This window comes from Colossoma macropomum, unplaced genomic scaffold (genome assembly GCF_904425465.1).
Source record: "Colossoma macropomum unplaced genomic scaffold, Colossoma_macropomum, whole genome shotgun sequence".
Classification (NCBI taxonomy): Eukaryota; Metazoa; Chordata; class Actinopteri; order Characiformes; family Serrasalmidae; genus Colossoma; species Colossoma macropomum.
The window spans coordinates 16,069,513-16,096,949 of NW_023494786.1; the positions used below are offsets into that span (position 1 = coordinate 16,069,513).

Here is a 27,437-nt window from a genome sequence, read left to right on the forward strand (position 1 = left end):
ATAGTAAGGTCCTTATATAGTAAGTGGAGCTGATAAAATAGACAACGAGCGTAGAAACTAGGAGGTGGTCATAATGTTATGACTGATAGGTGTATATGGTGTATACACTCATTGGTTGGAACATAGAGTCACTGCTGCTCTCAGTGGATGTCACTGATGAAAACTGCATTCAGTCTATGGAAATTACTTGAGTTTTACATCCAGGTTCATGTAAAACATGATGAAAATAATTTTGATTTATTGAAATATATTCTAATGCCCACTCATAGAGCTATAACAAAACGCACCGTTTTTAAATAAATTAAAAAAAAAACTTCAGGGTCAAATGCAATTAATCATTATTAACTGCACAAAAGTAATGCAATTTATTGCAATTAATTATTTCAATCATTTAACAAGTCTTAATATTACCCCATAAAATACCAAAGTACACTTTTAGAACTATAAATAATTCTCAAATCTTTAACTCAGGCCAGGGTCCTAAAATGTAGAACTAAAGCAAGACATATTCTCAGTGTCTCCACATGTTACACTGATGCCATTATTTACCATTTCAGACGGATAAGCCATCTGAGAGCACCTAACAACACTTGTGAGGTCCACCTCAGGCAGCAGTACAGCAGAAGCACTTTGAAATGGAAGCAGGTGCTGAAGTGTAAACTATTCGCCAGTGTGAATACAGATATATTGATTCACAACAACAGACTCTGACTGTTTCTTTTTCTATGCTCAAGAATCAAGATTTCTACTTCTGGAAAGACCTGTTCACCTGGATGAACTGATGTTTTATTAAACAATTTTGATTCTGTGTAAAACTAAAACAGGTGCTCATAGTAAACGTCCAGGTAAGAAGCAACTAGGCAACCTGCAATTCCTTACAACACAAACACACAGTGAGCGGTTGAACCTGTGGTGTTCACTCCAAAACAGTCTCACTCCAACAATGACTCCTTTGTTGTTCACATCAGTAGCACAGCTATATTTTGTTAGCAAGCTACAAGGCCATATATGATCAATAGGAATGTTGACCTCCTTGCTGTTTCGTAGTTGGTAAATAGCGAGTATGCAAGTTATTTTAAATGATGAAAAAGCAAGTTCACACTGCTGCTTTGTCTTTGCAACACTCTGCAACTGTGTTGTGTGAATGTTTGGTCCTAATAGACTGGACTGAAGCACATGATGACAAAGAAAAGAAAAGAAAAAAAGTTATGAATTTTAGAACTTAATTTAAATTTTCCATGAAACAAATTAACAGAAGAATTACATGAAGAAAACTGCCAACCAGTAACAGCAAGCTGTGTAAATTAAGTAAAAATTACAGCAAAGTTTTTCCCATGTGTCTTATCAATATGTATTCTAAATGTATTCTGAATATGATGTGGGAGAGGCCAATATTTCTGCCATGAGAAGAGCTCTTTTATTTAGACCAGCAGGAAAGGCACACACACAAACACAGCCAGGGAGTAGGCAGGCCACTTCTAGCCATACAATGCCTCCATAAATCCCTCCACTATATCACTACAGTTCAGCATTAAATAACACAAACAACACATACACACACCTTCAACCAACAAACAACAACAACAGCAACAAATGTCCTTTTCAGTGAGGGGAGCAGTATGCATGGCACAGCTCTGCCAATGTCCTTATAAGAAAGTCTGTTAATTTGACGGCCATCTTTCCAATGCTGCTGGTCAGTTATTTCCAGCCATACAGGAGCAGACTATCGCTTTGAATGGGGAGTGACCTAAAAATCTGAAACCGAAGGTTAAATTACCTTATGTTTTTCAAAAACTTATTCGTAATCACTGGTAAAATCAGACAAAAACCTAGTTTGTAGTGTTTGGCTCAGTAAAACACAAAAAACACATTTTTTTTCGGGTTGTTCTCCTTACTGCGCTTGCACAGATCTTCACAATGAGGGAGAGCTTTCTAGCTAGAACACAAACTAAAGTTGCCTAGCTAGCTAACATGCTAACACATTAAATATATGAAAAAAAAATTTACACAAATTATTTGCGGAATAGATCACTGAACAATATTGTTACATCAAACAAGATATTAGAAAATGCTGCTTGTTTTGGCACGAGGTGTAGCTAATTTATTCAATAGGCATAACTGATTTACATGATTTTCAAAAAGCACCAACTAGTGATCAGAATCTATTGAAAATTGTTCCATGCAGTTGAAGCCTAGACTGTGTACAATCATGGAGAAGATGTCTGAGATGGGCATCTTCCTTGAACAACAAGGAAAATTACAAATAAGCCATCAGACACAAAGGTCCACACAGTGGGGAATGGTCAAAGGTACATGAAGCTCGTCTGCACTGGACAAGCCCATTCATTGCAGAGCCATTAACCTTTATTTGTGATAGTCAGCAAATCCTTCTTTCTTCCTTTATATCATCTGGTCATCCTTAATAGAGAACGTCCCCATTCATCATCCACAGCAAACAAATCTGTGAAAATGGGATCTTTGAAATTCTGCTCGCCAAACTAAGCGCTGGTAAATCAGTGAAAGCACCAGGTTTAAGCACATCCGTTTATAGAGCTTATATTAAAAAGCCATCATCAGCTAAGAAAGCCAAAGAATACATTTCATTAACCAACAGAGTTGCTAAACTGAATTGTTGTATGCATTAAATGCCAAATCAAATCCAAATAGCTCCTTTTCAATAAGCTGTTTACAAAGATTTGCTATATCTTTCTAGTTTCCTCACAGGCAATGGTTGAAAATTATTAAGGGGGATGGAAGGTTCAAACAACCTGGTTGTTTAAGGGAATTACAGAAACCCTCTGTTTCTTGTGCTGTGGACCTGCCTATGTTGGTGTAACTCGGTGTTAATCTTAAATATGGATGCAGTTGAAATATTGATAATACCCAAGTGATTTCACAGTGACACTGACCCAAAGGCGAAGGCAGTTTTCAAAGAGGGATTACTGTTGCAACTACAGCATATCATTTGTGAATATCTAAATAATTTACATATGTTTCATAAATGAGAGGCATTGTTTGTACTGGATTTCAAGTGTGTACTAACAATCTTGAGCATGAAGCTGCTTAAATACTAATAATGCTATATAAAGCTAATATGATGTCCCAGCTGTCACAGTTCCCCTGGTTAGGTGAGAATGGTCTGACTGCAGAGCTGCAGATGTACACCTGTAGTTTCACTCCAGCAGTTTCAGGCCAGTGGAACGCATGTGCAGCAGGACAGCGCGATTGTGCCATGTAAACAAAGTGCTTATAGCAAAGTTGAGCATTACGAGCGTTCCCATTCGTATTTCAACCAGTAGTCAGTCCCTTCATTTTTAACGTCTCTGATGTGAACAGCCACTGTTTGTGCTGGTTGTATTTGTCACCATGCATTTTACCATTCAGGAAGGGATATCGTTGCCAATATACAAATCAACCATTGGTGACCGGTTAAACCATAAGCCTAAACACTTCATGAAACCATCAGAAACAAAAAGTAACACTCAATGGCTTCTATGGATTTTTTCAACAGGGATACATTCAAAAACTAAAGTTTGTTTTCGCCTAAAGCTAAATTTAAGCCTGGTTGAGGTAAAGTTTTATTCCTGTACATGTGTACATATAAAGCCCCTGTATTAAGTGCAAGTTAATTGAGCTATTATGTCTACATAACCCATTCATTTATCCAGGCCACATAAGCTGTAGTTTGTGTAATATTTACCCTGTGAATCTCTATACGCATTCAAACCAAAGTTTGTTTTAGCCTAAAGCTTAAATATAACATTAGCCCAACACAAATTTATCATAAATGTTAAGGAAACCAATATAAAACAACTGAAATGTTGATTAGCATAAATCTCGCTAAGAAAAACCAAAACAAGTGTCGGCACATGTGCTGAATGCCATTGGCTTGAACTTGCTGGAGTGAAACTGTTGGCGTGAAACTGTGGCTCGCTATCTCTCTGTCCCAAGCTGCATTTCAAATGTCCTCATAGTTCCACACAAAGTGGACAAAACAGGGTATTTAGGTAACGATAGTATACGTTCATATTTTATTAGTGAAGTTCTAGCTTAAATACAAACATTTATAACTTTTAACCAATAATAACACTTAAACACTGCCATACAACATTGACATAAGTTGTCATGGGTTGTCATGACTGATTCTGTTCGGTAATCAGTGCCATATTACCACCAATGGTCCAACTCTGGTCCTGGAGAGCTACTTTTCTGCAGTTTAGTTCCAACCTGTATCCAATAAGCTGCCCCACCCATTACCTAAATCTAATACATCTGATTCAGCCAATCAGGGACTTGGGAAGAAGCTGATTAGCTGGAGCAGGTGTGGCATATTGTGTTTTGAACTAGGCTCTGCAGGAAGGCAGTTCTCCAGTACCAGGGTTCGAGACCACTGCTATAATGTTTGATGTCATGACAGCTTATGTCATATGCTAATTTTTGCTGCATACTCTAGATAGCTACTATAACATCAAACATTATGACATGTAATGACAGCTAATGGTAATGGTAACATGACACTGATATAATACTGGACATAATCTGTCATGACAACTCATGATAGCATATGACATCTGCTATCACATGTTTATGGCATTGTTATGTCAATGTTATGTAGCAGGGTTCAAGTAAAGTGTTACCTAACAAACATTCTAGTAAGATATTCTTTAATAAATCCTTCTATGAAGGTTTAAACTTACAGCCTGTTTTCGAATAATTGGAGGAGCCTGTTAGCCTGTTAGCTATTTGAGCAGGCCAGCCTGCTGTACTGAGGGCAGAACGTGCTCCAGTTACAGAGACTGTTAATGGTCTCCAGAAGACTCACATTATTATAAAAACTCCTTGGGGTAATCATAAGCATTATTGGTAAATAATTAAGCAATAGAACACGGGAGGCAGTGTGTTACGCCAGTAAAATCATGTCTGTGATTTGATTACAGAAAGGAGCTGAAGGCGCTGTAGAACTGAAAGACTTCGTGCCTGGAAAAGGAGAATAGTCCATTGTGAGACAAAATGAGAGAGAGTCAAATAATACTGTAATGACAAAATGATCATCAAGGGACTACTCGTATTATTTTGTTTTATTACTCATTTATTTATTATGTTTATTTTGTTTGGTGATCAAATGTTTTTTTCTTTACCTCCAGGGAGACCCCCATGTAAATTTCCACAAATTGTATGACTCTGATTATAATGTTACAGGTCATTCTTTTTGAAGGCATTTAATCAACTGGCACTTTTTATATATCTTGTGTGTAGGGAATATAAGAGCGCTGCTTAGGGACCCTGTGGAATGGATTGCAGCACTGATCTTGTCTCCTCTGTTCCTCTCTAGCTCTGCCCCCTTGTTATCTCAGCCACCTGCATTTTGTTTGTAACTTGGCCTCATAACGATTATTCCCAGCTGTGTCTCATTTGCGTCTATGTGTATATATAGTTCTTTGTTTCTCCTTGCTCTTTGCACAGCATTGTTTGTCTCTCGGTTTTGCTCATTCATTTAGTCAGCCGGTTCACTCTTTGTGGCTGTTCCTGCTCTGTCATTTTTCTAGTTTTCTAGTTTTTGTCTATTCTTAGTTTAGATCTTGGATCCCCGGTGCTTTATGATGCCCAATGTCAATCACGACCGCAATAAAACTGACTCACATTTGCTTCCTGTTTCGCAGCCTTGTCCTTGATTACACTGGCTAATACTGTCATGAGGTAATGTAATGCAGCATTGGTGAATGAAGACATTTTAAGCTATATCACTATGATATTGAGAATGCATGACCACTTGACTTCACACTGTGTTAACCACATATGCATGATATATTCCCATTTACACAATATTTTCCTTCTAATAGCAACATGATTATACATACAGCATTTATTCTGTGCTTTGAAACACTACACATATGTGAAGAGGTTGGGGTGAAAGAAGAACAGGTGAAGTGAACCATCTAGACAGATTCAGGTGCTTCTTTTAAATCTGCGAGCCCGCAAGGCTCAGACTTAACAGCTATTCTCACTCTCTGTGTCTCCGCTCTGTGATAGATGGAGCTTTCCTCTGTTTGAACAACAGCTCTCTCATCCCTCCGCCCGCTTCTCTAGGCTCCTCCAAAATTCCACCCTGGCCCAAAGGATTACAGCTAGAATCAATCAATGTGCAGTTGCACACTTCTCTGCCTGTCCCTTCCTTCCCTATTCTCTTTCTTCACTCCATCTCAGCTTTCTGTTTCATTCTGTTTTTGGCCTTCCTTGGTGCAACCAGCAAGAAACAAACGCTCAAATTGCTCTCTACTGAGAGACCTAAAGACCACACTGCCATTAGCCCAGTGTGTACCAACAATTTTACCTTAGACTTAAAAAATTAAGGTAGCACAGTCCAGCGTCTGATATATTAGTTAAAGCTTTTAATTAATTTAAATTAATTATAGCTTTTTTAAAAAAGTTTCCACTGTTTTTTGAGTTTAAAAATGTGACAATTTTTGATAATCATATCTGACAACTCACAACTGACTACAATTATTTTAGCCAGTATAACTGATTATCAGATGTTTTAGCTTCTTAAAATCAGCAAACTTTTCATATAGTTTGAGCCCTAGTCGAGTTAGTATACGAATTTGCTGCATTAAACATACACTGTAAAGAACTGACGTAAACTAATGTAAATACTGCCGATTGATGTAAAAAACGTGCATTCCAGGAGAAACAGGTCCAGCTTCTTGTCAAAGAGGTCAAAAGTTGGATTTTACAGTAATTATCTGTTATTTGCAAAGAATACTGAGGAAGTGACAGGTATTTTGTGCAGTCTCGGGCACCCTGACTGCTGTAGTAATTATGTAACACTCATAAATATTCAAGCATTTGCTACCAGTAATTAACTAGATATGATTGTCATATTTCCCTGCATATTTACAAGTTGTATTACATAATGTAGCAAAATTGGGGGTCCTCAGACAGCTGTGGGTGCATATTAGAGTACATACAAGCTGCACATTAGAATACAGGAGTGTGGGGGAAAACTATAAAAATACAGTAATCAGTTGTATTTAGAAACACAGTGCAGTATTACAATTGTGTAATGCAGTATGAGTACTGCAAAAAAAGTCAGTTACTGAAATTGCTGCCAGTAAATTTACACTTTACTTTTACACTTTTTTTTTTTACAGTATACCATTAATTGCCCCCTAGCAACCTCAAGAGTTCATCAGAAGTACTGACCCCAAAAAGGCCTTTCCATAAAGGCATGGATCACTGAATTTACAGCTTGGCATTATTAGCTTGGCATTATAAGACCTTAAACCTAACACTACCAAGTGACCTTAAAGGCACTGACTCTAGAAGGCAGAGCCCAGTTTCTTGACCTCAGTGAGTGAATACCCGTATACCTGTTAGCTCTGTAAAAGTCACATGAGGTAAAAACGGACGATATAACACTGACAAAAAAGTTCTTGTCATCTAAAAGGCTGCTAATGGTTCCTGCTGTCACCGCTCTCAGAAGGTGCGTGAAAAGGTTAGCTGTCTTACAAGGCCCCAGAGACAGGCGAATGGGAGCAAAATGTAGACAAGACAAGAAATCTGAGCACTGGTCAGACAGAGGTGTTTCTCTCCGGACAGACACTATCAGCCGTGTCAACAGTGAATCATCACTTTTATACAAAAACCTCCACATTGTAAACCGCGGCGGAGCAACGGAGAAGCCAATGGGAGGCCAGGGCTGCAGGCAAGTCTCCCAGCAAGGATGGCTAAGAGGCGTCTCTACCGAGAGGCCGTTCTGAGTGCTTTAGCTGAGTGCTTTAGCGTCTACTGACTGCTGGTACACCGCACCGTACTGAGAAGTCTCTCTGCTGGTGTCAAGCCTCTCAAGAGGCAGGGATTTAGACAAAGAGCAGCTGTTAGTTCAAGCCATGTTGCCACGGCAATGAGCTCTTTCTGAGAAAGAGCATTATTCCACCCCTTCCAACATATGAGTGTGTCTCATCCTTTTATCTTAAACATATGACTGAACCTCAACCGAACATCAACAAAAGGCTTTACTAATGTGAAACACAAAGACGACACTATTACAGGAAACCTCTTCATGCTGACTACCACATGATTGAACATCATTTTCAATTCTCTCTGCAAAACTACACTCTTAAGATGAAAGGTTCCTAAAAGGTTCTTGGTTGAGACCATGCAGTTCTATGAGTCTTTAATTGGTATAGACATAAACACGGAGGTTCTTTCAACTTCAAAAAAGGTTTGGTCATACTTTATTTTGATAGCACACTTTATTTAAATAGGACACTTTAGATCAGTGGTTTTCAGACTGGTCCCCCAGAAAGACTATCTCTAGCCCTGAGGACTGGTTCAAGAACCACTGTTTTAGATGCTTTGTAGATACTTACCTTTAACTTGTATTCACCTAAATATGTATTAAATTCACCCTAATTTTTCCTAAACATAGTTCTAACTAGAACCTTAATCCCAAACTAAAACATAAATTCAAACCTAACCCTAACCCTGGTCTAAATCCTAACCCTAAAGTTGTTGAGTTTTACCGGTTTTATCTTGTTACCAATTTCAGTGTTTCACACACAAGCTATACTTTGGCAGTGCGCTCAGGAATATGGACATTTGCCCAAGTATATTTCAATCTATTTTAAAAATGTTTAGCATTTTTATTACTCTGTTTTGAAAAAAACAACCTGCTTTGAATTTGACCACTCAGAAACATTTCTAAATTGTTTTGTTGACAGAAACATGAACAAACTGACATTCACTCAAAAGCAATAGTCACCAACCCTGGTCCTGGAGATCTACCTTCCTATCCAGTCTAGTTCCAACCACAATCTGACATTCCTGCTCCACCTATTCTTCACTGAGGCGTTTGGTATAAATAGCACAGTAACATGCAGAAAAAAATATTTATATGATGTGATACAATACACTTTATTGTCAGATTTCTCCGAAATTTGTCTCGCATCACAGCTGCTCTATTACAAAGCGGGGCACTTTCACAAACAATCAGACAATCACAAAACACATCTTACAAGAAACCACAACAATACACTTCACACCATCACCAGATTCCACAATGCTCCCCACAACCCTTAATATTGCACAATAAGTGTATATGTTGCTACATGTACACTCATCTAAACAGTCTACTCTCACAACTGACTGAAGAATGCCTAAACCTACCTTCCTAAACCAATTCTTGATTTTGGTGCTGTGAAATGACTGAAGGCAAAAGATTGCATTCGCCATACAACACATGATGAATCAGACAAAATATTACATGCTGATCTTTCCATACTTTTCTTATAGGCTGTTGTAAAACCACCTTCCAAAGATTGACCTACAATTCTGTGACAAATTTGTTTCAGTCTAAACAATCTAGGCCTCAATTGCACCAAAAGACAATGATTTCATGCCGTCACACAGTATTGCATCACACTCTGGATTACTGTAGTGTAAAACAAAAATAAAATCTGATTATTGGTCCCAAAAGATCTTCATTAATACGTTCCTGTACCTTACTGCAGACATAAACAGCATGACTGTTCCATGAATGTGTTGCATCTATATGTACACCAAGGTACATTACAAGGTACGCTAAATGGACAAAAGTATTGGGACACCTACACATTACACCTACAGGAGCAAATATGACATCTCGTTCTGAATTCATTTGCATTAATTGGTCCACCCTTTGCAGCTATAACAGCTTCCACTCCTCCTGGAAGTTTTCTACAAGATTTTGGAGTGTGTGTGTGGGAATTCTTGCATATTCATCCAGAAGAGCATTTGTGAGGTCAGACACGGATGTTGGGCGAGAGGGTCCAGCTGGCAATCTCTGTTCTCTAGTTCATCCCAAAGATGTTCGAGGTCAGGACTCACCACTCAAGTTCTTCCAAACCAAACTCACCCAGGCATGTCATTATGGACCTTGCTTCACTGGAACTAAGGGGCCTGGACCAACCCCTGAAAAACAACCCCATAGCATTATTCCCTCCACCACCAAACTTCACAGTTGTCACAATGCAGTCAGGCGAGTAATGTTTTCCTGGTATTCACCAAACCCAAACTCATCCATCAAGCATGATTCATCGCTCCATAGAATGCATTTCCACTGCTCCCGAGTCCAGTGGCAGCATGCTTGACACCATTCCATTCTATGCTTGACATAGTGCATTTTGATCCTGGGCATGTGTGTAGCTGCTCGGCAATGGAAACCCATTTTGTGAAGCTCCTGCTTCTAGAGGCAATTTGGAACTCTTCAGTGAGTGATCCAACAGAGGACAGGCACTGTGTGCTTCAGCACTTGGTGGTCCAACTCTGAGTTTGAGTGGTCTACCACTTTGTGGCTAAGCTGTTGTTGCTCCTAGGCACTTCCATTTCAGAAGAATAGCACTTACAGTTGACAGGGGCAGATCTAGCAGGACAGAAATTTCACAATTAGAAGGGATGTCCCAATACCTTTGTCCATATAGTGTATTTATAGGACATAAGCATTACTTATGTTTCAGAGTAGGTGTCTCTCCTGCCCCCCCACTTCCCATCTCAGCACTGAAGTATTTTTCAAGCCTGTGGGAAACACTCAATTTGAACATCTGTGGACAATCTATAGGGGGCTACAGTGTACTATACAAATAAAATGAGATTTAAGTTTCTTTAGGGAACTAACTATTCCTCTATGGCATTACCCCAAATAACCCTTTTTGGGACCTTTATTTTTAAGAGCAAACTTTTTAGAGAAGTCATGGTGGAAGTCACCACAGCTGACAGAAACAAACAGCTTAGCTTACAGCTTATAGGTTAGCCACAGAAAGTGTGTGTAAGGCTACTGCACTTAATATTTTTTGTTGATAGACAGTGGTGCTCTGTTATCTCCACAGTGGGTGGACTTGAGAGTGAAGAAAAATGAGGTTTCGACAGGTAGGGTTGCCAAATCATGCTGAGAAAAATGCGTGTAAATGAGAGATTTTAACAGCATGTTTGACCCAGTCTGGCCACCAATGAAGCAGATTGCATAACAAACCACAACGCATTATTATGATATGATTTTATCTTATATGATAGTGAAAAGGCTCCAGGTCTGCGGCAGAAATGTCAAAACAGGAGCCAAACGGGGAAATTTCCTCCATCTCCTCCTGCCCATGTATCCTGGCACAGACTATTTTTAGCAGACTGCGGGAGGCAGACGGGCCATGCCGTCATGCTGCAAATATTGATAAATGGCAGGGTGAAGAAGACTGACACGTTCACTGATATTGTGGCCAAGGGCCAGCTATACACATACGCTCTGCCTTATCACAATAAATCAACATATACACTCCATCAATCCACATGAGGTAAAATCAGGAAAATTTAATACAAAAACAAATGTTTCAGATTTGTGTCGTCGTGATCGTAACAAGGTAGTGGCAAAACGCTGATGAAAGCTCAGCGCTCTCTGAATATATGTGTTGCCATGGATGTCTGAGTATGTGTGTTGCTTTGAATTGAAAATATAAGTTATCATTTTCTGGCACTTCATTCTTTTGTTTTTATATAAGTCACTTACTGTTGCATGGTTTGTCATTGTCTACAGAAAGCAGCCTGGTTGGTTAAATTCAAATCAGCACAGAATTAAACCAATCCATCATAAAGACGCAGAGGTCAAATAAAAAGTTTATTTTATTGCATTGATTGTGAAACATGTAGACCCAGTAGGCCTATAAGTTAGATATAGTGGCTCGATTTTCATCCTGTATTGTTACTGTCATAACACACCTTCATATTTCAGAAATGGTAACTTTATAGGAGAAGAAAAAAACTTGGCTAACTGAGTAGAAAGTACTCAGTTTAAAACTGCTTATAATACAGTTTAACACTGCTTATGTTGTATGACGTGTCATTGTGGGCTAACTTGCTTCAGTTTTATTATATACCATGCAATATAATTGGTATCAAACTTAATAATACTTTATTTGCTCCAGTCTGTTGAATGTGTTGTTTGAGTCTCATATTAACCACTACATTCCAATGGAGATGTAACTGTACATGAATATAATGCATAACATATTCATAACATGCATAAAAAATGCATTGTTCATTATATAATGAACGTTTTGCTGTCTTGGAAATGTATCAAATTGAGACAGCACTGTACGGTATCAAAGCAAATTACATCGTTATTCCCCTACAGGATAGATCTGTATTTAATACTATCATAGGCTTATAGGCTATGTTATAGGCTTTTTGCTGTCACTAACCCCTTAAATGGCCAGGGCCCACCGTCAAGCCCAAAGTTTTATTACACACTTCTATAACCTAAGAAGAGCTCAGCCAATTTGCACTGAAGTCCCTGTAGTTTCTGAATAATAGGCCTTAGTAGGTCATAAGCCTGGGATTTTAAGGGGTTAAACCTCTATATAAAATGACATATTTTGTTATCCACAGTCAACATATTCCAAAAAAGAACATATTACTCTTTTGTATAGGAGAAAAGCAGGTCAAGCCACAGTCCAGGTGCCCCCCACCTCTTGTTCTGTGGTCCATGAATGTTATGTTTGTAAAGAGTACCTGCTGATAAACGGATGGTGCTGACTGCTGGACGAATCAGCGTCGCATGAATCGCTCTGTTTGCGGCTCAGCGGGGCCCGCTTCGTACGGCTCTCGCTAGGGGCCGAGATGTCGATGTTGCTCTTGCTGAGGCGCTTGCTGGAGCTCAGGCCCGTGCCAGCCTCTCCCAGGAGCCCCCGGTTATCCTGCGTGGGATTGTAGTGTGGGACACAGCCAGGTCAAGAGAGTCGCCATTACATAAATGAGCAAAAAGAGAAAAAACTTTGCTTTTATTCAGTGGTAGTTACAGAGGAGGTATCTGGAGAGCGCTGAAATGCAGTGACTAATGGAGTCTGAAATATCAGGACAGAGTGCTTAGCAGGACTGAAGTGCTGCATTTCTAAGAGGCTAGCGTGGACTAAGAGGAAAACTGTACTGAAAGTGAAAAAACAACCAAGAACCCTAGACAACGGATAGTGAGAGGACGCAGGAGTGGATTTCGGAAATGGGTTTGGAAACAACCCAAGTCACTCGCAGACAGGGCAAAGGGTCATGCTAACAAGCCAGCAAAAGTGGTTCAGGCTTTGAATACATACCTTCAAGCTCTCCGTACTGCTGTGTCTGCTTCTCTGGCTGGGGCTGCCATGCTGAGGGCTGTTGCTGAAACATAGAGCATCAAAACACAGCACGCCACCCACACAGTCGCCCAACAGACACACCTGGCCCACAGCGTACACAAAAACACGTGCACACACACACATACACACGAGTCAGAGCCACCCTTCTGAAAGCAGTCAGTGCTGTCAGCCAAAGCTCAACAGCAGGAGGGCTTGGTGGTGGCTAAATCTACCGCTCAATCCGACTGTCAATAACACTCTTAATTAGAGCAGGGAAGCAGCACATCTGAAATGCCGCCGTTGCAGCTTCTTAATTACTTGTTTGGTGTGGATGAATGTCTGACAATGAGCTCTAGCTGTGTCTGGATGTCGAAAATGCAGTTATCAAAAGAAAATACCTTCTTTCCGCTATCTCCCAAGAACAGAAATGCTGTGACAAACATATCGGCTTTCCAGGCCCAAATTAATCGACATCTCAAAGCCTTATCACTGACGTGCATGATTTTTCCAGGATCAGAGGGTTAATGTGTTACTCATACGGCGTCTCTCTTGATGCGCCTGTACCCTCAGGAGCTGACGCGCTGCACACGGATTAAAAACAGTGGCCACTTCCTCTGGAAATCATTTGTGCGTGTTAAATTGACAAGAGTGTATTACTGGATTAATCATGTGAGATTAGGGAGCAGGAGCAGCGCAAAGAGAGAGACCCCTCTCGCTCTGTTTGGAATGACTCATCACTGATGACTCAGACAGCCCCCCTTATGCTACCAACTACTGCTCTCTTGGAAGTTTGCCCTTTACTGCTGTTCTAGGACCAGCCTACCAATACAAAAACCTCAATTTACTGGTCTATTATGAGACAAACAGCAAACGAGAAGAGCTTCTATTAGCGTCCCCACTCCTCTGCTTTTTTCCTCACAGCTATGGGTCCAAGTGTGAAGCCAATAACGAATCTGTGCTGAACAAAGTAATGCATTAAATTTACTTGGTTCAAATGTGTACATCATTTCCAGATGATTAAAACATACTACATGTTATCATTTTTATTGTAATATGTAAAACATAGTTTTACAGATGAACTTGCTTTTGCCAATAATTGATACATTTTAGTCATGTGGAAACAAAGTACACAAAGTAATGCACTTTTATGTACTTCTTACATTTGTATTTTTTTACTTTTAAATGTTTACAAATAAAACATACATCTACCATGATGAAATGATCAATTAAGTATTCATCTGTCTTGAAAACAAACATGACTCACATTAAAGTTTACCTATAACAATCAGTCACTCACAAACACAAAATTAACTCCACACAGCTAGATATACTGATGTACAATGTGTTATATGGAAAGTTACTGCAGTAAGACCAGGGAGCGGTAAAAATCTCTACTCAAACAAATTTGCGAGATCTTGTGATTTACAGTACTTTGCAAATGTCAGAGACCGCCCTTTCATTTATTTCATACCATTTCAAAATGGCTATTAAGCAGGTGTTATTCATTTTTCAGTGTCAGGAAAAAAGCACTAAAGCTTCCATTCTTTTCAGGAGACTTTCAGTTTTTCAAAAAAATCTGAAGGGATATTTTTCCATCCTTGTAAAGTTCAGTCTCAGAAAATGCATTTGCTGCTTTTCACAATACAAGTAATTCCAATTCCAATTATTCATCAGCCCGTAAACAAGTTTTAGTGTTCTAGTGCAAATTTCCTTTTTTGTCTATATCTTTTCTCAGTAAGAGCGTCTTGACACCTACACTTTCAGACTCATAGTCTTGAGTTGTCTTCATACAGTGGAATGATGGACAGATAATGTGGATTTTTTCAGATCTGATGTAAGTGTGGAGCTTGATTTTCTCCTCTCTCTCCTACTCTCTTCTCCTCTGTCTCTTAATGATAAAAGCTTCAAGCACTGTTGTTTCTGACGGTAACAGTTTTGTTGATCTAACAGGTCTTGCACAGTTGTTAGGAGCTCCATTTTCTCTTTTAATCATTTTTGAAATCCAGTTTTGCAAAGTATTTTTTCCATATTTTTCGCTTATTCTTCCTTTGACTTTCCCCATTCTTTTCCAGTTAGATTGTCTAATCTCCTTCAGTCACTTAAGACACACATGAGAAAGAAATCTATGAGGCAGCTAAGGTGTGTTTGTGTAGTAGCTTGTGTGAATGTCAGTGACTCTTTCAGGAACAGCCTTTGTTGGAAGGATAGCTGTAACTCATTGGTTTTAAGATTGGAAGGATGGAAGTGTTAACAGTGCAGTAGACTGAACAAAAGCAGAGCTGACATTTTAATAAAGACAGATTTGATATTATACTTAGTGTTGGAGGCTTATGTGTTAATTTGTTTCTGTTAAATATGTTTCCTGTTTTTCTTCTGATATGGAAAAATGAAAAACTTGTACTTTATGGCCATTTTGACTTGAAAATTAATAAATTAAAAGTCTCTGACTTTTGAATCGTGTTGCATAAGCAAAAAATCACCTTATGTTGCTGTATCTGATGTTAGCATTATAAATGCTTTAGCTATATTGCTTGACTTAGGGTGAAACATGTTTGGATTTTAAAGAACTGTTTTAAGTCATTTATTCATGAATCCACTATTGTATGTAAGTAAATATAGACGTGCATCACAATTCTGACAAATACTTGCACAATCACTGTATGGCGCAGTAGTAAAGACAAACCTGTCCAGCAAAGCCCTGTCCATCAGGGGATTGCAAGAAGCTGTGGTAGACCTGATTGGCACGGGCAATGACGGTTGCCACAGCGTCTTGGTAGTGTGGTGCAGCGATGGCAAGGAGGGGGAGGGCAGCCAGTGGTAGGTGGTCCACACTGCTGGACACACAGCTCTCATCATAGCTGTAGGGGTTCAGGCTGCAACAAAAGAGAGAGAACAGTCAGTACAGAACAGGAACACTGCATAGCCACAACAAAGCAAATAGGTATCAAGCCCTAGGCTTATTAATCAGTCAATCTTAAGACTTCAGTAACTGCTATAAATTATTAACTATTATGTAACTTCTATATTAGTATCTACTATAAAAAAACTATTGTGTAAATGCTGTAGTTACCATATATGGGTCCTCAGTGTTTAAAGGATTAAAGCAACAGTGATCAAAATATATAGAGAGTGGTGTCAGCATGCAACTGACAGCCTAAATTTGTTGTGTCTTGTACCTAGACAAGGTGAGTAAGTAAACAAAACACTTCAGCAGCAGAGCTCTTTCTGCAGCCTCCCAGTCATCTACCCTGGCTGGCACTGCAGAGATAGCAGCTTGGCAAGGCCCAACACAGGCTGAAAGTGTCCTGCCCTAAATCCCTCATTTTCCACTCTGCTAATGACACTCAGCCACATTCCAGACATTAGGCTGGCTCTTTAAGAGTGAGGTGTGTAGGGGGGCTCTCATCAGCAGAGAGACAGATGGTTATGATTAGCAGCATGACTCAGGTTGGAGAGATGACGAAGATGCAGAAAGGTGACAATGTTTCAGAGAGACCCCAACATTCTGTCAGACAGCAATGGGTGTATTTGAGAGCGAACCTTTAAGTGCATCAGTCGACTGTGGGAGAAAATTGAAGGATTGCCTTGCCCCTATAGTGTCTCCTTGAACAGCTGTGCCAACCCTGAAGTCATCGATCAGCTGCAGAGATTAGAGATACGGCGGCTGTCCGACACTGAGTTAGTGGCAGCGTCGGGGACAGGATACTGTGTTTTCCTCCGGTTCCAGGAGATTCAGTGGGCAGGAGGTGAACCCCCACCAGCCCCTCATGTCCTGTGAAGCCTTGTCTGTGAGGGAGTGCCAGATTGTGATACGATTGCTCACTATGAAAGACTGCCGGAAGATCTCTCTCCCTATCCCCTTTGCTTTTTTTGGATCTGTTTGAGCTGGATTAGTTTACCTAAGGAGATGCTGTAATTGATGAGATCCATGACGAGATTTTAACCCAGTACAAATCTGCATCCATAGTTTTTACAAGTCTGCTACGCAATGATTCCTAAGTGAATTACCTTCTATAATTCATCAAACCCACAGCTGCTTCAGCAGTTTTGTTAAAATTTACCTCATGGTGAAATAACAACAAAAATCAATAACAGATGATGCCACTTGTTTTTGGAAGGCCAGGATACAAAGCTAACTGCAAAAATGTTTGACTTAGCACAGTTCCTTTATCCTCAAGTTCAAAACAGGACTACTGTAATCTACAACATTTTTGATGGCCTAATTATGAGGAGAATGAAAAGAAAATATCTTAAAAGTACCTCTCACAGGGCAGTGCGAATTCAGTCCTGATTTCTGTTGGGAAACATTTGTTAAGTCCAATGAGCCCATTTTACTAACATAAAGCTGTTCTATAGATCTGCTAATCTATATATCTGATATTAACTGGGAGTTATTTAATGTTTGTTTGTTCGGACCCATTTATTTTTAATCTTAACACTGACGTGAATGTCCCAGCTATGACGTTTCGATCTGGGCTGTCTGGTGTAATTTGGTGAAGTGACACAGATTCTTTATTTCATACGAATTGGCCAGTCAAATCCCTCACAAAATGACATTACCAAACCTCTGGTGAAACTTTATTCAACTCAAATAGGACTTTCTAAGGCATGTTCACCATGCAATGCCTTAAGGCAACATTTTATGTCTCAGGCGCTAATAACCCACCCTTTGCATTTTGCATATTAGAAGGCTTTAACCGTGCCCTATTCCAGCATACCTGATCCAACTAACGAAGGCCTCAATAAACAGGCAATGTGTTGGAGCAGAGAACAGTTTAACCTTTCAGGCCGATGGGTTTCCACGACCGGAGCTGAGAGTTGCTATATAATTGAAGATTTCTAACCATGATTTATCACTTTTCAACTACTGCTAATATAACACCTTTTCTTTTGCAGTTTTCTCATTCAAGGCTGTCTGATTCAATAACTCAACTTTTTGCAAAAACATGTTTATCTTTTTGGTATTGAATTTTTTTTTTATTTAACTGATCTTTCCAAAAAACTCTGTGTGTGTTTTGTTTGATGGGATTTGTTTTAATGGAATGAATCTTGTTTGATTATATGTAAATTCATGTTTTATTAATAAAAGATCTTTGCTTTTGTACTATAGTTATACCATATACCATTTTTTGCCCTGAGGCAAAAAAAATTAAAATTAGGGTGAAAAAAACATTATTCAGAAGCCTAAAGCCTGTCACAGAAAGGACCAAATGTGTTTTGGGGCTAAAAATCTAATAACAACACACTGCAGTCTTGTGAAGATGTAGAAGCATGATGTTCTTTCTAGCATAGCTGGGGTCAGGGATGTGCAGGGCTGAGATATGAAACATCCCAAATGCTGCTCTTTGTTAAACGCCTGCTGAAGCTGAGGACTCTATATAGGGATGAGAGCTCCCATGCAAATGTACTGGGAAGAAACCATCTAGGCTTATTCATCAGCTGGGAGCAGTGTTGAGGGAAGCCGCCGAGAAGAGTGGGTGAGAATAGTCACCTCTCTGATTAAAATGAGACGCTAATCCTAATCAGCCTTCGCTTACAGCCACTGCTGCGGGAAACAAGCACTTTTATTGTCAGTCTGTTCCTCCTTTAATATGTCCAACAGAAAAAGCCTAATAGAAGAGGCTAGGCTTAGACTTAGAAAGGCATCTTACATCAAACTCTGCTTTCTTGTACCTGGGTACAGATTTTTGCTTGAATGATTTTACCCAGACACAACTGTCTGGCATCTGTTTTGCGAGAACTTGGCATTTCATGCTTGAAAGATACTTCAGCACGTTCACTTGCCATGCTGCCATGAGAATTTCTCTTTTTTTGACAGAAACCTACGCAATTGATCCGCACTTCTTGCCTTTTACGACAATACTCCTATCCACTTTATTACTTGTTTATAGCTTGCGTCACTGTTTCTGGTGAAATGTGCAATGAGCAAACTGAATCATTGTCAATAGTGGTTCAGCTCTTTGCCTACTTTTGTATCGACCCCTTTTGAAATGCTGGAATAACAGAAGGAGTTTGGCCAATGCAGCCACAGCTGGTGCCTCACTTTTTGGGTAAGAATAAAAAGAGAAGTAAAAACATTAATGAAAGTGGGATGAATGCGGTTCAAGAGATCAATAATCATTTTTTGCTTGGATTATCTGTGTGAAGTGGCTTCTCTAATGCCTCTCTCTCTCTCTCGCTCTCCATTTTCTTTCTCTTCTCTGCCACACACAGATGGCGTCCTGAGCCCTCTGTCTATGCTCTAAGCAGGCAGTTCTGGCTAGCCGACTGTGGAGAGGGCATGACCTGAGAGGGGTGACCCATTGTGGACACTTGCTCCTGCTGTGTTTACATGAGCTGTCCTGGCTAGATCAGACCACAGCCATTAACATAACAAGGCCTGGAAAACAGGAGCCGGCCGAACTGCACGCTCTGCATCAGGTTCAAAGAGCAACTCCTAGTCACTCAGCTCCCCCCCCCATGGATTCATTATTTATTTGCTGAGTTGTATAATTAATTGGTGGCTTACGTAAACAGCTGGTGATGCCAGTGCTGCGGCACTGTTTTACCTCGCTTGATGAGATGAAATGATAAGATTGGCAGGGGAATTGGCAGTGGTGATGAATTCGGCTCGACTTCATTAAGCTGAAGAGAGAGCCCGAGTGACACCTATTCATTTTCTGAATGTGTGTGTTCCAGATTTCTGAGCTCCCAGATTTCTCTCCTTGAAAGCATTTGCCCTTCAAAACTTTGGAGAGCAGCAACTCTCAACATCACTGACAACTTTTGACTAGGGCCTGGCTGATACATTTGTTGACCAATAAAATCAGCCAATTTTAAAATTTCAACGGATTTCTCTATATCAGCTAATACACCTGCTGATACAGCACGTTTTTATTGACACAATGTTAGGAAAATCTCTCATTTCTGAAGATTTTCATGTTTCGTGCTCTTATACCAGTTTGTTTTTGTATCCAGAGATTGCTAAACTGACAGTCAGTCACTGGGTGCCTGTAATACAGGCTGAACTAGAAAACTAGTGAAAAACAAGGCATGTAAGAGCTAATAACAGCCATGAATGCTGGGAATACCTGTCCCTTATGCTACAATACAATACGGCTATGAATTTCTGCAGTTTAGTTAAATTTCTTTGAATTGAGAACTAACAGTCATTTACGACAAGTCAGAATTTTAACAGACAGTGACTGGAGTCTGTTGAACGTCCATATAAAATTATATCAGCCATTAGCAGCTATTGGATTTTTAGCTTCTTAAATAAATAGTTTGGCAAAAAAAATCAAATTTACATCAGATCTAGTCAACCACCTAGGACATGTCCAGCATCATGTACAGTGGAGCTGCGAGTCAAAAGTCACCCAAATCTTTTCTGTAAATACTTCCCCAAAACTCCTCTCAATCTATTTAAACTGCATCCAGCTATTCATTGAGGTTGGACAAAACTTGTAATGTGTAGCTAAACGCTGTGGTCAGTCACTTTATACAAAAGGCAGAGCGGCAAATCCCCTTTTGCTTGCATGCACGTCACACAGGCATATGGATGCAACAGAGCACATTTGATTTGTGTTAATCCTGAATTCTTGAACTAAAAATTAAAGAGATAGACAGAAACAACAAATGTAAGAGATTGATAGTAACAACAAAAATTGTGAACATAACATAGCATCCATATTCTTGCATGATACGTGAGAATGGGAGTCGAATTTTGCAGGGCAGCCAGAATTTGGCACAATACCTACTCTCTAAAGCAGGGGTGCACAACTCTGGTCCTGGAGGGCCGGTGTCCAGCACAGTTTGGTAATTTATCTGCTCAAACATACCTGGTTGCACTCATTTGCTAATCACCAGGTTTAGTGTGTGTGTTTTAGTAGGGAAACCATCAAGCTGTGCTGGACACCAGCCCTGCAGGACAGGAGTTGTACACCCCTAGTCTAAATTGGCTGCCCACAGCATTTAGCTTTGAAGTTTTGTTCATTTTTATAGTTTACAGCCATACCGAGCCCTAAAATATACCAACAAGTCCGCTCGACCTTAATGATGATCCTAGATGCGGTCTAATGGGTTAAAGAGGGGATGTATTTATGGAAACGAATTGGGTGACTATTAACCTCTAGTGTTTATTAGCAACATTAGCCGTGTAGCTCCTGCACTAAACTAATGAAGATATATATTTGGACACCAAACATGTCTTGGCTATCAGAGGTAAGCGTAAAATTGTGTAAATGTGATTTTTGCTGAAGCATTCCATTAAAATTGGTATCTCCATCAGTGATAACATATTAATGGGTCGGACCCTACTCTTAAAACCTGTGAAAAAAAAAACACAGTTGCTAATTTTGATGAATACTTAGATGCTAACAAGATCCTCAGTATGACAACTTCAGCCTGGCAGAAAGAGCACACAAACTAGGCTCCTATCAACTTTCTGGAATAAATACATGCTAGAACATGGCAGCATAATGACACCAGCACAATGAGTTGTTTTTCTCACACAGTGGCTCTAATGATTTTCAGCAGTCTATGCTTTTTTTCTTTTTCTTGAAGGATATCATTATCCTATGACTGCAGCTCTGCATCCCACACAAGGCTGCTGGACCGGAGAGGAGTGAAAGAACCCTGACAGAGGAAAGTTTGAACACATCAACTAATGAGGGAGCCACCCTATTGAGCTTAAATGACTTTCGGTGTCCTCGTCTCTCTCACACACACACAAACGACCACAAACAGGCTCAGGGCTGACCCTTTCCCCATCCCACTGCCCTCATTAGCACTACGCTCATATGACTCATGCTTGGAGATGTGGATTCAGTGGCCCTGGTGCTTTTCAAAGACAAACCCCTTCAAAGCTCGGCTTCAGAAATGCAGCACCCTGTCCTCCCTGCCAGCCTGCTCCACAGGTGACGGCTGCTGGGTCTCAAAATAGCCAAGCTCCAGCTGTGGGGGGGGGGTGGTGAGCGAGAGGACATTCAATCAATAACACACCTTTAGATGGCCAAAAAAACATTTATACAAACTAAGCAGCAGCAACAGCAGGTCTAGATCCTAGAACATTGGTGAAATGACCAAAATAGAGATCTAATGGTGGTTTCTCTTAGTGGAAGTGTTGTACTGTTGTTCTTATTTATTTATTTATTTATTTGTTTCTTTTTTGAGGTTTCTTTTTCCATTAACAAGGCCTCCTCCATCCATTAGGGCTGCAAGGAGTCGATAAAACAGATGAACCTGATAAGCCTCCATCCTCATCCCACTCAGCTGCACACAACAAAGCATAACCTTGAAATGTAGTCAATATCTTCACTTCTCCAGCCACAGAGTCCAACTGGATGTGAAGCAGCAAACAGCCAGTCTATCAAATTCTTGCTTAATTGTGCAATTCCAGTCATAATGTCCTGCCTTACAGCACAAACATTTTTCCAGACAAAATGAAGGGACACTGAGGCTCCCTCTCAGCCTAACAAGGAGAAATGTGGCCTGGGGACTGTCCCTTCTGCCTTTGAACTAATGCTAAACATCTCTCCACTGTCCACAGGTTGGTGTTGAACAATGTACTGAAAGTATAATGCCTTTTAAATGCTACAACATGGTAAACCATTCAATATTCTAACCTTTGATACTTTCAATGCTTTCATTTTAGACATTTCTGTTACATGCAGATTTTAAACCTTTAATCAATACCACACTTGCATTCAGTGATATTTTGTTATGATTTGAATTTGATAAAAAGGTACTGTTAAGCATGCTGTCTTGTTTTTGCACACTCTTGCAATGTGGTGGTCATTTGTTGACATCAAAACAAACAGTAAAAGTTGGAAGTGCAGACGTGTGGACACAGAAGGTGAACGGAAGCAAAATGTAATTTCTTAGGTAACTAACTACATAATAAATTGTGTAACTGTGTAACTATATTTAGACAGTACAGCTAAAAAAGTATTAACTCATGATCTCTAAGGGATCAATAGACTAACATTGTGATAATGTTGAATTCTGTATTTAAATTGTGCATATTGATTTGGGCGGGCTCTATTCAGTAACAAAAAAAATAAATTATATATATATATATATATATAAATAATTGAGTGCACTTATTTGAGTGCTCTTAATTCTTTTTTTGGAATAATTTTGTTATTTATTATTTGATATAGCATCCAAGTCAAAATTCTGGTATCATGACCACCCTACCACAAGCCACACCACCCTCAAATAACCACACAGAACTTTCTTGCTCAGAGCCAAATCCCTAATTGATGTACACCTGAGATTACCCATTAGTGCTCAGGGCCCCACACTGGGGTTCAGTCCCCAGCTGTGCGTCAGTGAGGGAAAATCGATGTGGAAGCTTATTTGCCTGAATAGTTAATTGGATGCTATCGACTGTCTGGAATAAATGCATCATTCGTTTATTTTCCTGTTGTGTGCCCTCCTTTGCAGTGTAAAAGTGTGTGAATCCCCTTCTCTAGCTCCTGTTTACACCTGTCTTACACACACACACACACACCATATAGCTGCCTTTAGCCTGCTTTATTTGGAGGAGAAGCTCATTAGATGCTGTGAGGGTCTGACATGATGCTCCCTCAGACAGGGCTAAAGGCTCTCAAATTACACAGCACGAAAACACAGGAAAACACAACAAAGGAAAAAACAGAGTAATATATACATACAGGCATATACAAAAGTGCTCTCAAAGAAAGGGAGCTCAAGCTTTGCACATAAGAAGGACCAAAGTATCACTTCAGCAAGCAGTAATAACAAAATAGTTACAAGTAATCATTTTAGCTACAAATGCTCTCTCTCTCTCTCTCTTTCTCTCTCTCTCTCTCTATCTCTCTCTCTCTCTCTCTCTCTCTCTCTCTCTGTGTTATAATAAAGTTTGACATATATTAACATAATGGGAAGTATTTTCGGACCATTTCTGTTAGCTTATTACAGGGGAATTCCACTGATTTTTCAAACTTTCATCACAATTCAGTTGTTGAGGTGCAATTCAGAGCAGTTTGATGTGAAATGGTTCATTGCAGAGAAACCTACTCTGCAATGTTGTTGTGATGTCTACAACATATATAGCCATTTTATTTATTATCTACAATGACCAGTGAACATATACATGTTTTCTGAGTTTTAGAAGTAATGTTGATAAAATGAAATAATAATAATTCTTTGGGAACTATTTGTCCTACAACGGCCTCCACATAACTCTTTGGAATGAATTGCTTTTAAAAATTATGTTTTAGGATAAAAACTTATTCAAAACTATCTTAAAACAATGTCTCAGGATCATGCAAACATTTACAACTATTTCATGTTATCTTTCTGCGACATAGCTTTTAGAGTTGGGAAGATTACAGAGTTCCATTTCACATCATATTTACTTTGTTTCCCTTGAAATTATTTAATTATGCAGACATTTTTAAAAATCAGTAGAATTTCCATTTAATAATGAAATGCTTACACAGTGTTTGCAAATGATGTAAAAAAATAAAAAATGTAAAAAAAAATGGAGTAATGAGGTTTTGATATGCAATTTCTTCTTTTGCACATACACAAAAAAACTCTGGCAGCAGACCTGTACAGAAGGTTACGAGGCACACAAGAGGCTGTTTACATGCGCAGCCTCTCTGTCTGCCTGGTGCTCTGAGAGCTATGGCTATTCACTCCCCACTGGCATTCTCCAGCAGCTTGATGGAGTTCAGCGGGACATTAAATTAGCCTCCCAGCAGCTAGCTAGCCTGAATGGGGCTGACCCAAGCCACTGGCCATGTTGTTCTGGCTGATATTGTCATGCAGATTGACTGAGTGGAACAGACCCACCTGTCCAGCACTTCGTTAGTCTGCAGGACAATGACTTTCTTGGGAGCAGAATTGAGAGGGATGTGTGGTTTGTTTGCCTGCTGTGTGTGTGTCTATTTGTGTGCTGTTTGTGTTGTTGACTTAGCATCTGGTGAGAAGGCACTGAAGGATGTGACAATAACTCACTTCAGCTGCCTCCCATAGGACACTCTGTTCAATATTTCATCTGCAGATCCTGGAGAGATGCAGGCAGATTGACATCAAACTACTGAGGCTAGAGCCCCCACACCTACTTATTTTGCTCCTTCTGTTCTTCCTCTGTTCCAGAAACTAGCCCTATCAAAGAATGAAGTTCTTTGATAGGGCATCAAAGACATAGTCAATACTCCAACCACCAACACTGAGGGAGTTGCTCAAAAAAGTTATTGATGAGATGTTAGTTATTAAAAATTCATCTCAGAATCAGAATCTTTATTTGCCTGATAAGAAATACCAAACATACAGTAGACAATATCACTATAAAAATGAGCAGAATAGTGAATATATTAGTGATATGTACAGATGTATTATGATTTGGATGTCCGGGAATTGGTATGTACTGAAGCATTATAAATGTTAGTGGTAAATGTGCAATGTGGTGTGTGCATATTTGAATATGTGCTGCAGTTGATTAATGTACTAAAAGTGTTACGCTGTGTCCTGTTAAATGCACATGCTAATCGAAAAAATTAAACTGATTGCAGACTGTAATGGGATTACTTTCCTTACTGCTTTTTGAGAAAAAAGGATCTCACTAATCTACTCGTTACTTTACTTCTAAGTTACTCTGTGAACGCCACACAAATCTGTACTACTTGTAAAAATACAAGCATGACCACCAACTGTCCTTTCAGTAACTTTTTTAAATGTAGTAACAGTCAATAACAGGACACATCATTTAGAGGCATGTTCTGTCCCTGCTTTTGCTCTGAACATGACATAACCAGTTAGGTTTGGTTAAAGTACAGGGAGATTCACTCAAAAGAGGCCCCGAATACTCTGTAATAACTCTTGCTAGAATAAGGCAATCTGAACAAAACAATGTGCAATGTGATCCTCAGTGTATGGAGCTTCGAATTAGCTGGGATGCCCCTGCGTCGGAGCGATCAGGTAGGCGCCGGACAACCGTCACAACACTTAACCTCCGTTTGCAACTTCCAATACACTTCATCCTAATGGGAGTTACAACAGAATATTCGGGACCTCTTTCGAGTGAATCACTCTGTATGAATTTGACTAATGCTGAATTAAAAAATGTGCATAACATTATATGCTATAATGCTAGGTAAAATGTAGCCAGTGGTCTACAAACAACCATTCATTTTCCAACTACCCGGCACTTCCTCTGCACTGATCACATCAGCATAGTCAGTTGTCACTCTGAAAAATATAGTAGTCCATGTTAAATCCTCCAGCTTACAGAATGCTATCTCTTCAGCGTATAATTAGAATGCTGTCTCATTAGCATGTAATTACTTTATTCACATTCATTGTGTGTTTGACCCCTTCGTGTGGCTTTGCCTAGCCCTCTTTGGATTTGGTTGCCTGATTGTAAATAACTTGTATGTAGTTAGACAATTTTCCTCCTGTATGTCACTAGATAGGGAGTGTTCTGACAAAAAAGTGGCCCTGCTTCTCTTTTTTATTGTCACCTGACCCTAGACCAGACCAACACAGGCAGCTACATTCAGCAATCCAGGGGAGGATGTAAGATATGCGCAAATAACACAACGACAAATGAATGTAGAATAATGTAGTCCACCTGTGCCCATGGAACCGTTAAAAATATGTTATATGAAAAGAAAAGGAGAATGATCATGCAATGAAAGTGGTTTGATCGAGCTCCTGCCTCACCACCTCTTTGGCTCTTTTTCTATTACTCAGCTGAGATGATGGAAAAAAAAAAGAATATTTTGAAGCTCAGGAATCTAAAATTATATCAAAGATCATCTAAAGGCTTATGAGCTCTGGAGACTGATCCGCTTTCGGGGCTTTGAGAAACTCCATTAATCATTGGAGCAATTTCTCTCCAACAGTATTAACATTACTTGGCTGCTTTGAGCTGTTTCCTCTAGTGTTTACTCATTCTGTTTACTTATTCTAGCCCTTCTAAACCAATAAACAGCCAACAGGAATGAAACTGTAATTATATTATGTTCACCAAGTGCATCCCACAGAGTCAGTGTCCTCTCTCTCTCTCTCTCTCACTTCTCCTCTTCTCTCTCTCTCTCTCTCTCTCTCTCTCTCTCTCTCAGAGAGTCACACTGCAACCAGTAACATGATTAATATATTACTCATGAATTCTCTTTAATCTCTGCCTACTGTGGCATTGTGTTGAGGGCATTCCAGTGTGAAAATTAAAACTAAGCCGCTTGTGTTAAATGTTATACATTTAATATTCTGCACCCTTCAATGGGATGATAAAAATCAGATGAATGCTAATTAGCACAGGACATGTAACGTGCTCAGATTCAAATGATTTCTGCAAAA

The 27,437-nt window shown here is 39.6% G+C and overlaps 1 protein-coding gene across 1 annotated transcript in view; it reads right to left on the reverse strand.

Moving 5' to 3' along the window:
* pitpnm3 (PITPNM family member 3) overlaps nucleotides 1-27,437 on the reverse strand; it is a 118,167-nt gene that overhangs the window by 33,029 nt on the left and 57,701 nt on the right. Inside the window, exons 6-8 of the mRNA XM_036562164.1 lie at nucleotides 15,811-16,000; nucleotides 13,107-13,229; nucleotides 12,532-12,716 (exon numbers count right to left, since the gene is read on the reverse strand). Of these exons, the coding sequence (XP_036418057.1) occupies nucleotides 12,532-12,716; nucleotides 13,107-13,229; nucleotides 15,811-16,000 (498 nt within the window). The remainder of the gene's footprint in view (nucleotides 1-12,531; nucleotides 12,717-13,106; nucleotides 13,230-15,810; nucleotides 16,001-27,437) is intronic.